The sequence below is a fragment of the Plectropomus leopardus genome, chromosome 8 (assembly GCF_008729295.1).
Source record: "Plectropomus leopardus isolate mb chromosome 8, YSFRI_Pleo_2.0, whole genome shotgun sequence".
Classification (NCBI taxonomy): domain Eukaryota; kingdom Metazoa; phylum Chordata; class Actinopteri; order Perciformes; family Serranidae; genus Plectropomus; species Plectropomus leopardus.
In genome coordinates this window covers 28,349,916-28,365,509 of record NC_056470.1, presented here as the reverse complement: position 1 = coordinate 28,365,509, position 15,594 = coordinate 28,349,916, and the positions used below count along the sequence as shown (strand labels likewise).

General features: G+C 41.8%; 1 protein-coding gene across 4 annotated transcripts; it reads left to right on the top strand.

The window, feature by feature from the left end:
- The first annotated feature begins 40 nt into the window (after positions 1–40).
- tspy (testis specific protein Y-linked) lies at positions 41–8,126 on the top strand. Of its 4 annotated transcripts, none has more exons than XM_042492223.1 (8): positions 41–1,440; positions 1,544–1,621; positions 1,709–1,820; positions 2,217–2,386; positions 3,616–3,692; positions 4,005–4,210; positions 6,433–6,483; positions 6,673–8,126. In XM_042492223.1, exons 1-8 carry the CDS (start codon positions 481–483, stop codon positions 6,708–6,710), a joined length of 1,692 nt encoding a protein of 563 aa, XP_042348157.1. In that variant the 5' UTR covers positions 41–480; the 3' UTR covers positions 6,711–8,126. The 4 variants fall into 4 exon arrangements, with proteins under 4 accessions (XP_042348157.1, XP_042348159.1, XP_042348158.1 ...); XM_042492224.1 differs by having other exon boundaries at positions 42–1,440; positions 2,232–2,386; XM_042492225.1 differs by lacking the exon at positions 6,433–6,483.
- Positions 8,127–15,594: the final 7,468 nt, after the last annotated feature.

The window sequence follows — 15,594 nt, the reverse complement described above, 5'->3', positions numbered from 1 at the left end:
TTGATTGGTGGAGAGGTTTTAGCGCGGCGTGCCGTAGCCAATCAGAGCATTGTTTTTCTGTCACGTCGATGCACGGATAGTAAGCTAACGGATATTGCAAACATAAACTAATATAAAGAACGTGGGTTGTTTCCAGGGGCCGTACAGCACGGTGAGGTTTGCCCGTTTGGAGTATTTCATGTTTGGACTTTTATTCTGGAGAATGTGGAGCGGCCATCGCTGCGAGGACACACACATTGAGTAACGTGAGCTAAGTAGCGTTAGCATTAGCCTGCTAATTTCTAACAAGGCCGCGGAGAAACACGAGCTGCTTCCTGTTCAAGCTCCATTGAGAATGTAGGTTGCATCACAAACAGCGTTATAAAATAATTGCTTTGTATCTAAGTAGCTAGCTCAGTGGTGTAGTCAATTGCGTTTAAGTTTGTTTTAGTTGTGCTCGCGGGCTACCTAGCTTGTTAGCTATTTTGCTAGCTAGCTAGCATGAGTGAAGTGACGGGCTGCAAACAGTCCGCTGACTCTGCATCGAGGAAACGGTGTCCATCACCAGACCAAGATGAAAGCAAAACTATCCCCTGCAAGTCCGCAAAAGTGAGTGACGCATCAAATGAAGCGGGGGTCGCTACAGAAAGTTGCAAAAACAGTGAAGCTGAGAGTAAAGAAATAGCCGGGAGCGAGGGAAGAGACAGGGAAGGAACAGCAGCTGCTGTGCAAGCAGATCAGGGTTCAGACCGCACAGATGGCACCAGTGCACTGCCTGTCAACAACTCCAGTGCTGATGGTCACAATGCCAACAATACAGAAAAGCCACAGTCCTCAGACGCACATGGGTCTGCAGAGGCAAAGGCAGACACAGAGAAGACAACAGGGACAAAACAGGGTCCCTCAGCTTCTCTGGTCCAAAGCGACTCAGCAGCCATAGCAGCTGCTGAAGCTCTTGCCAGTCTCACAGGAGGAGACGGGGAAGACAGCCAAGAGACTCCTTGCTCATCCGAAAAGGCCAAACAGGTGAAACAGGGGAGCAAATTTAAACAACGCGGGGGCCACCAGTCCTCAAGAACAGGCTCTAGAACGCAGGCAGCTGCTGCAGATAGCTCCACATCTGTGCACAGCACTGACAGAGAAGATGCAGATGAGATGCCAGAAGCAGATGAAGGTGATGAATCCATATCTGGGTCTTCCTCCACTCCGAGCTCCTCTTTCCCATCAGACAATGAGGACAATGACGATGGGGAGTGTGCCATTGTGTCAGTTAAGATGGCCCCAGAGATGAGACAGTCGGTGGCTCTCCTGGCGCAGGTGCAGATGAGACTGGAAGCTCTTGAGAAGAAGAGCGCTCGGCTTCACCAGCGGCTGGAGCTGAAGATAAGTCGTCAGCGCCGCCCACATCTGGATCAGCGCAGCTCCATCACAAAATCAATCCCTGGCTTCTGGGTGACAGCTGTATCCTTGAATTTAAAAGAAGTCCTCCCTTTTCCATCCCTATCTTGTGTTTGAGTTATCTAAATAAACATATGTTGTGTTTTCCTTAACTTTAATTTACCAGCTGTTGAACCATCCTCATCTCTCGGCTCACATTGATGAGACGGATGAAGACGCTCTCAGTTACATGACTGATCTCGAGGTAGGAAGTGTTGGTGTTCTCTTACAAGGTTCAGCTGTTTAATATGCCTGGTAGCAACATTCAGATGTTTCCTCGTGTTGTTTTCAGATCGAGTCCTTCAAGAATAATAAACTGGGTTACAGGATCCGCTTCCACTTCAGACGGAACCCGTACTTCCAGAACAACATCATAATGAAGGAGCTGCACCTCGGCATGGGAGGTAAATATAATCATGGTAATTAAGTCAAGGCAAAGTTGTCATACATAATGAATGTGCAGTGTTAAGTCACACTTGTCATCATGACACTGTAAAGGTCGTTTTATTATATAGAGCCAGGTTATAATATGTATAATGTATCAGCAATATATGCACATTTGATGAGTAAATTTTGTTTTCCATTTGGTACAAGATCATCCTAAACATTTCATTTCGGCAGGGTACATTCAGTCATATTTTTGAATAAAAGGAACAACACATTCTCAGGAACAACTGCCAAAAAATCCTGAGGTGTGATGAGTAAATATATAATAGTATAAAAGTAATAAAGATGAGTATTGTCCTTGTTTTGAGAAAATCTACACAGCCATTAAATTCTGGCTCACCTTGTAATTCCAGCTTCTCCTGTTTCAGGATCTCCTATGTCATTCTCCAACCCCATCCTGTGGCACCGTGGACAGAACCTGACGGCCCACAGTGAACCCCGGAAGTCGTCGCGTGGCGTCTATCAGACCTTCTTCAGCTGGTTCAGTGACCATAGCAACCCAGGACAAGACGATGTAGCACTGGTACGGCTGACTGCACTCTCACACTGACACACGTTCACGATTATAGCACACGGAGTTCAGCGAGATGAGCGATGCATTAATATACACGCCACACAAGGGTCACCGAGTGTTAAAATGAATAAATGAATCAGACTTCATTTGTGTAGCACTTTTCCTACAAGCAAAACTGTAACACAAAATGCTCTAAATAAACAGGACTTTACTTGACAACCATTATCTGCAACCATTTTATGACAGCTGTCTGCTGGAACAGGGTTAAAGTCTGAATAATGTTTTTCTCCATTTATTCAGCTTTCTTGCCAGTTTATGATAGACCAGTATTGTTCAGGGCTATGCACCCATTCAGATTAGCAGGGTAATGAAGCAATAGTAAGTAGCAAGATTTTGAAGCAACACAATCATGACTGTTTTCCTGTGTGTGCAAGTGCTACATTACACTAAGATTAGTAGGACTGTGTTTAATGTATTATCTGGCACAGTATAAGGGACAAAATTAAGACTACTAAAAAGTTGGCGGGTTTATATCTTTGCCAAAGCCAGCTACTGGATCAACAATTGGCTTGGCCATTATCAACCCGACAGGGACCACAGGGTGCTTTTTAAACTTTTTTCCTTTGTTGAAAATTATACAATGGTCATTACTTTCCTATTTTCCTGTTTTTCAACACATGATAATGATTATATGCTAAAATCATAACATTATCCCATTCACCAAAAAGTCAGTTTAATAACTTAATAATAATTTTTTCAGTGTAATAACTATGGAAAAAATAATGCTGCACTATTTTTTAATGGAATTGTAAAAATTGTCCTATTTGGAACTGAATTGGATATTGTTACGGTTTTGGCAGATAATCATTAAAAATGCTGAAGAAGAACAAGAAAGTAATGACAGGTATGTTTTTCAACAAATGAAAATAAGAATGTGGTCGTTGAAGTACAGATTTCAGAGTTTATGAGCTGCACATAAATGCACTGAAATCCCTGTTGGGTTGAGGTTGCAACATTACACACATCAGTTTCCACATTAACAAATGCAAAGTCGGCTTCTCATTTCCCACCGCTGCACACTCGGTCACCAGGGACGGGTTAGTAACTAGCTTCAGCAAGGATAGAGTGTGGGTTTTTGTCCCTAATACTGCTCTACAGTATTAAACACTTCAGAGTGAATATGTATCCAAACATACTGAACTTAAGTGATTTGAAATGCCCTCTGTGCTGCTGTTTAGATACTTAAGGACGACCTGTACAGAGACCCTCTGAGATACTACCTCACTCCTCTGTGGGAGCCGAGAGAGAACGGCAGGTAAATCAAAGAGATTCTCAAATTTGTGCTCAAGTCACAGACGTATACAGTGTGATGTGTAGTGAGTGGACAAACCACTTATTAAGCTATAAATTCTTGAAATATTCTCAGCCCCAGGGCCTTAAAGTTATAGTTCATGTGTAAAATTTTTACAGTTTCCTGATTCCCCCCTTTTTCTTCCGGCCGGTGAGACCAGGTGGGATGCATACCATCACAATGAGTGTGTCTTATTGACATGAATGTGTGTGTGTGTGTGTGTGTGTGTGTGTGTGTGTGTGTGTGTGTGTGTGTTTGTTGGGTTTTTTTTTACAGCGGTGGCTCTAGCGGGGCCAGAGCAGCTGACAACGGAAATGGAGATGAGTGTGTGGTGATCTCTGACTCAGACGATGAGCCCGGTGAGGAAGCTGGTGAAGCTGAACAAGGTCACAGTAGGGAGGAGGAAGAGGAGGATGACGAAGAGGAGGAGGAAGAAGACGAAGAAGAAGAAGAAGAAATGGAGGAGAGGGGGCCAAGTGCTGGTCAGTGCTAATGTAGAACATATTAAGGCAGCTAAAATCTCACTAGTCCACAAGGCTAATCAGGGAAGAGTGACTAGTTATTTATAAATAATCACACAGATACGCCTTTCACATTTGATTTGATTTTAAATACACCTGCTTGTATTTTAAACTTATTTTAACATGTTTTGAAAATGGTAGATAGCCGTTGTTGAATAATTCAGTGTTTTAAATTCACAGTATTTGAAATTGTGTCGGTTGTGAATGAGAGGCTATAAGGGCTTGTTAGTGTCAAGTTCACTGGCTTGTGTTGTAGCTGTGATAGGTGTTTTTTTACGCTTTGCTTTCCGAGAGCAAAAGTATACAAAGGCAACGACAACTTAGGCCCACTCTCAATACACTCTTCCCCCCTATCACTTAGCAGCCCTTATCCCTTTCATTCACGCCAAGGCGTAGGCTGTCCCAAGTCTTGTTGGGATAGACGGTTAGGCAAACTGTTTGGGCTACATGGCCCTAAAAAAACACACTCCAAACTAGTGTGTCAGTGTAACCAGTGTTTTGAGAATCCATCAGCAAGATTACTGCACAACCAACAAAAGAAACCCAAAAATCTATTTTCTTTGTTAATAATGATTTAAAAACGGTGATAGTCATCATATTATCTAAGTTAATGATAATAATAATAATAGAGATTATTTATATAGCACTTATCAAAACCAATGTTACAAAGTGCTGCAAACTTAAAAATCACAAAACAAACACAAGACAAAAAAATTAAAAACACAACACAAAAGAAAAAAACATAAGAACAGTACACAGGAAAAATTGTTGATTTTTAAATTAATAATTTTAATTAATAAATAAAATACTTACTACTACTATACTACTAAAGAAAAATTTAGAATCAGAGGTTAAGAACAAAATCAAAACAGTGCAACAATTCAAGACTTAAGTAGAATTGCAGGTATTATATTAATAAAACAATCTATTATAAAGAGATTATAGGAAGGCCTTTTGATAAAAATAAGTATTTGGAAGAAGATAGTGATATAGCAAGACGGAAGTTAAGTGTTTTATTTTATCACAGTTCTTTATAACAAATATACCAAAAAGAAACTGCAAGTATGCCAGTGTCTCGGTAGTTAACTAGCCAGTTAGCGAGCTGATGTTGTGGCTGATTTGTGCACGACAGTCCCCAGCACTGACAACAACCAATGATGTATATCAGGGTTTTAATGTCGTCCTGTATCATACGGGAAGATTTCAGACACAACACCTTGTAACTCGGTTCTGAAGGGCTAGATGCCACGGGAAAACGAGGGGAAGCGGTAAAATTAAGACGGGATTCGGCCTTACTTCTTTACTGCTCCCATTGAGAAATTGAGCTAAACCATGGTGCTATTACGTTGCAAAAGTCACTGCAGTGTCCTGTGTTGTTCTAGCCAATGCAGCCTTACACAAGTCTTCATGACTTTCCAGCGCATGATGGATTGTGAGCGTGGTCGGTTACAAGGGCGCCACATTTAAAATTCTCAATGGGAGCGCCTGTGTCTGCAGTCTTCATTTTAACATCTACTCAGACTTCAGACGTCTTTAAAAAAGGGGCTCTTCCGTCGAGATTTGTCTGAACGGATGCGGAGGAAGCCAGACACGACAGTTGGCGTATAACAAGGCCGGTCAGTGTCTTGGTGTTGATGTCAGGAGGATGTTGCCTCAGCAAGTGCAGCTCCCGCCCCTCGCCCTCGCCCTCGCCATCACTGTGCCTTACAGCCTCCACCTGGTAAGTTTAAGTGCCTCCCGACATTACACTTAGATCGAAATATAAAAGCTTGACTGTGTGCCAACTTAGCTCCATTTACCACCTCTGACGCTGCATATATCCAGGCAAAAGAGAGAATATTAGAAGTTCAACTGCTTTTTAAAACTATAAAACTAAGCTGTGAATAACTACATGATGGAAGTAACTCATTCTCCATAAATTCAACATAAGACTGTTACTCAATGCGTAAAACTGTTAGCTTGCCTAATTGTTAGCCCCGTTACGTAGCCTGACGTCAGGTCTTCGTTGTCAAATAAATTTTTACCTTCGACTGTGTGTTTTTAACGATCGGCCAGTAGACAGATCTAAGTCTCCGCTGTCTTTGCCTACTTCTGCTCTCGGAAAGCACAGTGTGAAAAGCCACTATATAAATGTCTGGGTAATGCAGGCTGAACTGAATAGACAGGAAATATTTCCTCCTCAGATGAGAGTCCAGAGGAGAAGGATGATGGTGGTGGAGAAATTGTGATTGACGGTAAGACAACTATCACAACAATCAATCAGTAGAGGGGTTGTAATCCTGTGGGATAGTAGTTCATATAGTTTGATTAAGCTGATTTTTATCCTACAATCTCAACATGCTTTGCTTTGACACTAAATAAAGAGTTTGGGGTGTAATCATTTTTTATATCAGGAAATCATAAATGTTCCTTTTGTTCTGCAGGCTCTGACGACAGTGAGCAGGAAGAGGAGGAGGCCTGAAAAGGCGCCGATAGGAAGAGGTGGTGTGTGTCAGTGAAGAAGGCGAGTCATCGAGGGACCAGAGACCAGGAAGAGGACGCCCAGGTTGACATAGAATACCAGAGCAATGTCATTTTTATGCACAGAATATCAGTTTTTGTTTTTTTTCTACCTAAAAAAAAACATAGAAGCATTTTAAATCAGGGTTAACAATAATAAAGCCAAGGCAGCATGGTTTCCCCTCTATTTTATACACTCGGTACTGTGCATTCTGATTCACTTTTTGCAAAAATATTCTTTTTTAAACTGGTTCTCAGGCATATTATGCCAGTCAGTTCATACACGTAGTGTCCTTCTATTTAATGAGGAGCATCGTAAAACAGCCTGCACACACGTCGGCGAGGTCTTGTGTGCCGCTACTTGTCAGCATTAAATGTTGCATTGAAAATTATTTAAAAAGAAAAAATAATAATGCAGAAACCTTCAGTGGCATTATGTAGTGGTTATTTCAAGGCAAAGTTTGGCTGTTTTTAGTATTGACATCACTAGATAAATTGACAATAATGACAGTACGTTTCAGATGCACTGAGTACTGAACCAAAATTTATTCTCAGGGATGATCATGGTGGTAGTTTTATGGAAAGAATCTTACTGATTTTGACATTTTCAGACATTTACACACTCTGGTGGTTGTTGGTTGTGTATAGGGAAACGTGTACTCTACTGTAGTAAATAGGAACAAATATTGTTTTAATATGATACCTGTGTTTTTCCTTCTTCACCTATATGTTCAGTCTTGTTAAACACAACCTCCATCCCCCCGTCACAACCTGTAAACCGTCTCTGATGTTTAAAATCATGGCGTAGTTTTACCAACGTTTTTGTGGATTTTTTTTCTACCCTTTTAGAATTTTAACTTAATTTGACTTTACTTTCTAAAACATTTAAGATTTGTTTTCATGTAATGTGTTTTAAGGTTTGTGTTATCTTTTTAAAAAGTTGATATTATGTTTTTCTACACGTCCACATTAAGGCATGCCTGTGAGCATGAACTGTAAGACAGAATGAAAACATTAAGGCTTTTTCTGTGCACAGTGTCGGTAAATGTCGTTAAAAACTTCACAGCAACATTATGGGGTGCACTGTAACAAATTAGTATTTGTATTCGCTTACTTTTCTTAGTAATGACCTGTAAATAATATTTCAGCATTGTCTTTTGGATAAGACAAGTACACGTGTTTAATCCATGGATGAATTTATCAATTAATCTGGAGTTTTTTCATAAACATGATCAGAAAGTTATATTTTGTGTGCTGTGTTTTATAGAACACTGTAGTTTAAAGATACCTACTTGTTTGTTGCTTTGGTTAATTTTGTTTGCTTAAAGATAAATGTCCACCTTTTGACTCAGACCTAATAAAATAGGCAGTTGTTTGACCTCGTTTGTGATTGTATTTTCTGCACAATGAGCTTGTCTGCCATTGAACTCGAATTTGTGCATAGTTGTCATTTAAGCTGTGAACGCTACGTACATTTCCTCACCAAGTTATGCGATGGCCCCTGTTACTTTTAAAAAGAAAATTTGCCAAAAATGTTGTAAAAATTATATTGCACCAAGAAGTGTTAACCAACAAAATAAAATGCTTTGGGAAAGGTTTATATTCAATGTAAAAAAAGATACAACACAATGTAATATAATATAGAAGAAACGAATGTGCATCATCCGAAAAGTAATGTAAGCCAAAATAATCCTTCCTCTGGCTGTCTGATTCTAGAGTGACCCAAAAACATGCAATAACTTTAACAAGTGTTGTATAAGAAACGTTTAATGCCTTATGTTTCATCGTAATCTTTTTTGTCATAATGTTATTTTTTATTCTAGTACACCTGTATGCATGGGTGAATTATGAATTATTTTTAGTGGTTTTGTGTAAAAAAACAGAATTGTGTGTCTCTCTGGTCATGTCTTGTTGTACTCAGTGGGATCTGTTTGGGGTAATTTTGCTTGTTTTGCATGTTTTCTGTCACTTTGTAGTCATTTGTGACACATTTGTGTGATTGATTTGCCTTATTGTCTTGTTTTTGACTTTTGTAGTCCTTTTGTTCTGTCAGGTAATTTTGTATCAGTCTTATGGTTTTGTGTTTCTTTGTAGTTGTTTCGTGTCTGTGATTGTTTTCCCCATTTCGTAGTTATTTTGTATTGTTGCAAGTGAAGCCCAGGGGCCCCTCGGACACTTTGGGCCCCTGGGTTTGTGCCTGGTAGGCCCATCTAGTAATCCCTCTTTGCCTGTATGCATTTTTCCCCCTGAGCTGCCATAATAGTTTACCCTGACAGATTCCTACATTTCACTGTCTCAAACTGTATATGTTGGAGACCATTTAAATAATGTTTCTTCATCTGAGCTTTTATGTCCCCGTCACTTTTCAACTTAAAGTAATGTCCTTTAATCTGTGCACAACAGAACCACAAGATGGCAGTGTAGTTCAGGTTATAGTCACATCTGTTGGCTGAGGTGTTAATTTTAGTTATGGGGGAATACAGTATATCATATAACACTTTGATGCCAACATTGAAGCTCTCTGATGTGCTTTAATGGGAAATAATTAAATCCTGCCTGTACACAACTGTCTGAAGTCCCGGGAACTCCTAAATAGCAAAGCGTACATGTGGGATTTATTTACCTAAACGTCACCTCTTTGATATCCTTGGCTGCAACACGTTCTTCTTGAAGAGAAGAATCAAACGAAACCCACTGAGATACAGCTGTTCTTTAATGTATTCCAGCTTTGATATGACAGCAGTGTGTGATATCTGACATTTCCAATGTAGCACTGCAAATAGCCCCGGGCAAGACATTTTTGGACAGGCCCAGACAAAGGAACAGCAGCGGTGTTGCAATGGTACACTTAAACCCTTGATTCCACTTTTAATGCACAGCTATAAATATTCCACTAGCAAAAACCTGTCCTGCTGTAGGCCCAGCAGCACCCAGGGTATGCAGTCTCGGATGGGCATATACTATTAATACTGATGATGGAAACACGTTATACCCCATGTAATGATCCCATGTGAAACACAGTGTTTGTCTCCTCTTTGAAGCAGCTTTATTCAGCCCACCACGGAGCACACCATGTTTTTATGACTATGAATTAATAATGGGGTTGGTTCCTACAATATTGATCGTGACAAACTAAGTACAGATTGCTGGGACAACAAAGCCATCCTCGGGGCTGCTTTGTGGTCTGAGGGTTGCCTGTGAAGCCTTTGTTATGTATAGGGTGGCAAAAGCCTAAATGGATTCCCCAGTGTAAACTACACTCCCCTGGGTTGAGCTGGTGTTGCTACTGTACACAAATCATCTTGTCAAGCTGCTTCACGCTCTCACGTTTCACAAAGTAGTTCCTAGGAATCTGCTACTCGGACGGATTCACTTTGGACTGAAAAATGAAAAGATAACACACAGGAGCTCATTCTTCACCTGTGTGATTGATGTTGGGAAGGAAGAAAATTTTCTCCTGTAAAACGAAAGGGTCTGGTGCTGCTCTCCGAGGCACATCTGTAGTCTGATAGGTTGAGGTAGGGCCCCTGAATACTAAATACCTGTGTGTGTGCTTCAGTGGCACCTCCAAATAGGGGCCAAGCCCCCCCCTGCTGCCATTGCTGCCCTCCCTGGCAAAAATCACTTGAGGCTAATTGCCTTTCAATACCCGTTTTCCACCAAAATTAGTGTGTTTATACCGGTTTTTAAACACGGGCAGAAGCACTAAAAATAGGCTATAGACAGCTTTTCCATTGCCAGTAGAGCAGAGCTGTGTACACACTCTTCAGTGGACGAGTATGTGTGTGGGGGTTGTTTTGGTGTCCGTTTGACATCATTAACAGGTAAACAGCAGACAGCAGCATGAGGTCTATACTTTACAGTGGTTTCTTCTCTTCATATATCTCTTACTTATTCAGTTTCTCTTTCAAGCTCGGACTAATTTGGATCGAAGTTTAGCGCTGCGTAGGTGGAGACGGGTGATAATTAGTTGCAGCGCATCATTGCATCTCACCGGGGGTTGTGTTCCCATCAATGCCGATCGGAGTCAGAGGGGATAAATACGCGACTACTGCAGAGTCATTTGACCCAGGTGTGAATGCTGATTGTACGCTTGCATAAAAAAGCCAGATGATAGCTGTTTTTTTGTGCAGTGGGAATGAGGCTTAAGTGTGGTGCACTATTTTTTTAAGCTAGTGTGAAGGTTGTGGTGTCTTGTGAAACTGGACAACCTAAGGGCCCTGACACACCAAGCCAACAGTCAGCCATTAGTCAATGTCGGGCTGGCAGTGAGCGTTTGGCACTCTTTTTTTTGCTGCGTGTCCCGCACCTTTGGCCCCCATTGGCTCACATGGGCCCTTGTGAGCTTATTTTTGGATGATTCTGAATCATCGTCAGAGCTCATGGGTGAATGAAATCACTCTGATTGGCAGTTCAGCTCAGCACACAGAAGAGATAAAAAAGTGAGGGTATTAGATTGAGGAAAACCTGTTATATTAGGCAAGATTATTTTTTTAGCCATTGAGCTCTTTAGCAGAAGCAGTTTGTATGTATTGTGTTGCATACGGTAAATATCCTTCGTTCCTTTGACATCAGGTTGTATTGTTAATGTGCTAACTGGCTGATCAGCGTCTTGAATTGTGCTGTTGGTCTCCCAGTTTCCTTTTTTTAATGACAAATACAGACTGGCGTCACCTGCTAGTTTGGAGTTATTTCCTCTTAAACAGGTGCAGAGCATATGTGCTTGTTAGCCATTGATTGCAGACTTCGCAGTGTGGTCAGTGCAGACCGTGGCTGCCATTAGGTCTTTGATGTTGGTTTGGTGTGTCTGGGCCTAAAGAGGCTGTGGCACACTCATTCATTTAGCTACCGCGAAGGTCGTGGTATTTTGTGAATCTAGACAACCGAAGGCATCCATTTGTGGCAAGACTGTCAGCATAGCTTGTCGGGAAAGGGGCTAACTAACCACAAAGTTAAATTTTGGTGAGGGAAAAACTGGAATGGCCCTTTTCAAAAGGGTATATGTAAATGAAAATGGGATCCATGGGTACACATGACCCTGCCCTAAATTTTGAAAGGCTTGTTCGCATTAAATGTTCTTTTACCTTACAATCAGTGGAGGCCTACTTGTTCATATTAAAAATGGTATGTTTTCCTTTTTATGGAAAAGGACAACATGGCTATTTAAAGAACAATGAATCGCCTCATGTATTGATCATTGACTTTATAATAAAGATGGACATCATGACAGAAATGAAGCCAAAACATCTCGGTCGCCTCCTGGTGGCTGGTCAAAAAAGATGGATCATGGGTGTATTACGGCCTTTTGGTGTCGGTGTGCCACCCCAAGATTTTTCAGTGGCCCAATCTGACCACCCATATGAAAAATTTCTGGGGGCCCCGCCGGTTTGTTTCTGCACTACATGCTTGCGTGCTTGTTTGTGAAAGCTTGAATTCCTTTATGCACCTCCATGCATATGTGCATGTCTACAGAAGCTGCATGTTACACACTTACCTGCAGGTTTTCAACACTGCGGTGCACGTACGCGTGATTGTCCGCTTGTCAGCTAATCAAGATTAAGCGCAGCATTTGAACTGTGCAGAAGGGGGGAAAACAGAGGGATGAGAAAAGGGGAATAGGGTGAGTATGATTGAGGGAAATGGATGAGTGCAGCGATAAGCGGTGCTGCCTGGGCCCTGACAGATACACACAGCAGATGGATGACTCTTATCTGGGAGATCACAGAGTGCATACTCACGCCTGGGCCCAGTTACAGAGAGCCACGATCACACCAGACAGATGAATAGGCCTGCCCCCCACCAATCACATTGCACATACAGTACACACAAGTGCACGCGCACACCTACACACACAACCACTTGACAGAATGAACAGATTGCAGCGCTTGCGTTACCTTCATGTCTTTGACATTGAAATTCACCTGGAGTCCGGTGTCTCCAGGATGCGTGCAAAGAGGGGAGAGAGGAAGGGTGTTCAGAGAGATAAGAGAAATCGTTTTTATTTTAATTGAAACTGAAGCAGCCGAGCAAATGTGCGTGTGTATGCGTTTGTGCATCCTATGTCTGCATGCACACACTGTATACATGTATGTTGGCGTGCAAATTTGTCTGCCAAAGAGAGCCACATGCACTCTTTTCTCACTTTTTTTCCAGCATGACAGATTTTTTCACTGATGAGCACAAACAATGTCTGTCTTAGAGGTTAAGATGGAGCTGAAGTCACACATACTCAAAACAAAAAAACATTTTAGATTGTTTTTGCACTCTGACACTTAACTGTTAACCGGCTATTACCAAAGGCTTTTGCATGAGTGCTGACAGATTTATCTTTGAAGACACAGTGCTTTCACTCATCCGCCTCACATCCCCACTATCCTCCTTTTCATGTACAGTAACCCTCCCTCCCTCCTTAACACACACCCCTTGTTATTTGGAAAGAGCTCTTCTTCAACAGCTGTTGATTCTCCCAGCTGCATTTTATAGCGAGCGAGAGTGCCAGTCTTGTCTTCAAGGCAGATGGTGGCTGGCTGGCCCGGTGGACACGTGGCAAGTTGGACGACTGCGCTCCATCTCAGGGAAGCTGCAGCTACATTATGTCTGTACAGCACAAAAACCTGCAATCACCTCACTTTCAATACGAGAGGCGAGCAGGCTGCGACTGGAATGCACGCCACGTATGCACCCTTCATGTCAAAGATGTTTTCCGAAGTTGCTCTCCTTTGATAATCATCGGTGTGTGAAGTTCACGGGCGTCACACAGCACCTGTTCTCTTTATCTGGCGTTTCGATGTTTACATTTTTTACTGACCTGTAAGATAATAATTAGAGGACGAGTAAAGCCATGTGAGAAGTGTGTTATGGTTGAAAATAGAGCAAATAATCCTGAGGAATATTGCACCTTTATTTTCTCTACTCTATAATTTCCTCTCAGGGTCACGGCTGTCTATCCCAGCATGCGTTGGCGACGCCCTGGACGTGCCTCTCTGCAGTGGGCATGTTGAAACACTCCTCGATTCATCAATATACTTGTAGGAAAGACCATCAGTAGGTCAAATAATGGGTTGTTTTTGCTCGAGGGGACAATACTCTGCTTGTAGTATTCTCATGATTGATGTGTCTGAGGGCCAGGGATTTATCCAGAGCCTTTGGTTGGCCCAAAGGGATAAATGTCGACCTTCTATTCATTAGATGAGAAGATCCTCCTGACAGAGCTTTTTGTGGACCAGAAAGAAACAGTGTTTGTTTTCTTATCCATGCTGTCTGTTTCCAGAATCCATCATGCTGGAGGCCTGTATGGCCATTATTTCCTGCTCCTTGTCCTCACGTACACGGAGTAAAAATACACGTTCCACTGGTGTGTGGAGAGCTGTTGCTATCACTTTAGCGAGCTGAGGCAGCAGTGGGCGCATGCCGGTCAGATAAGACCGCAATAGGGTTAAGTAAGAGATATGGATGACGTTGAGAGGTACTTATGAAGCTGTGGGAGCTGGTCAGTGTACCGGATGGTGCCAAAGTTGAGAGCACGCGGAAACCTGAACCTTGGCACACACTCGTGACTCATTTCCTTAGCTGGAACAGAGGGATACCTCCTCTGAAGCAGGAAACAAAGACTCCCTCCTGGACACTGACACACCACTGCCTGTAGATCATCTGGCTGATACCCAACATGAGATAAGGTTACTGCTTAATATGTCTGCGGTATGATGAATAAAACCTGAGAATGTGCATTAACAGAGGAGAGGGTTCAATCACATGACTTGGACCAGAGTCAAACTGGAGTCATAAATTTTTGATAACTTCACACTCAACTTGACAAAATCAAAAAGGACTTTAGCTTAATTTGGACCAACACCAGTGACTCCTGGCTTCACTTTGACTTGAGCCTTTAGACTTGAAAATACTTGATATCTTCCCCCAAAGATTCAAAGTAATTTATTTAAAAATTGTGCCATAAATCAGCTCATTTCCTGATTCAGACAGAGTTAATCGTGTTCATTCCTGGCAAGTCAGCTCTTAATTCCCCAGATCCACTTTGTTCAAAACCAATCCAACAGCATCCAATCAAGTTGCAGGAAAGAACCATAAAGAGATCATGTTAACTTACTGAGCACCTTTTAAAAACAAATAAATAAATAAAATAAAAGCTAATTTTGTTAATGTACAAAAACTATGTGGTAGTTAAAAAAGACAGGTTTACAATAACAGAGATGCATAAACCTCTGACTTTGTTCGACTTTTGAGGTTGCACAAAGAACGGTAATATAATATATAAGCTAATATTAACATAGCCAGCTAATGCTTAGGTAACGCTATTACTCTTGGTCAAAGTTTAGGACTCTGGACCATAGACTCTAAAAGTAATGGACAAATTTGCTGAGATGTCCCAATGCTTTATGGACTAGCTTCCTCCATTATTTTATAGTCTGTGGGACTGACTCACTTTTGGAACCAGCATCAAGTGGCCATTAGAGGAACTGCAGTTTTTGGCACTTTCATGTTGTTTATTCTTCAGCCCCGAAGGTTGCCGCTTGGTGTTGACTCTGGACTTGAGCACAAAGACATGACACTTAACTTGTAACTTGCCAAACAATGACGTGTTCCCGCCTCCGCACGTTAAAAACAAATCAAAAATAGTCAGAATTAAAGCTTTCTGACAGTTGCCAGGACCTGCCCTCCTCTGTGACCTTTTACACACTGACACACCACATTGCCTCATGTGTTTATTCTATTTTACTGCCTTACAGGGCCGTAGCTCAGAATACATTCACCCTCTGCTTTGTGCCTTCAGTGCGCCATACTGCGTCACAGCTCACCACAAAGCCAGTAACAACGAGAGGCGCTCTGAA

Excerpts from the sequence above, each read along its gene's own strand:
- tspy (XM_042492223.1), top strand. The coding sequence starts at position 481 with ATGAGTGAAGTGACGGGCTGCAAACAGTCCGCTGACTCTGCATCGAGG. Across the intron at positions 1,821-2,216 it reads GCTGCACCTCGGCATGGGAG|CTTCTCCTGTTTCAGGATCT; the intron begins GTAAATATAATC and ends TTGTAATTCCAG. Across the intron at positions 6,484-6,672 it reads TGGAGAAATTGTGATTGACG|GCTCTGACGACAGTGAGCAG; the intron begins GTAAGACAACTA and ends TTTGTTCTGCAG.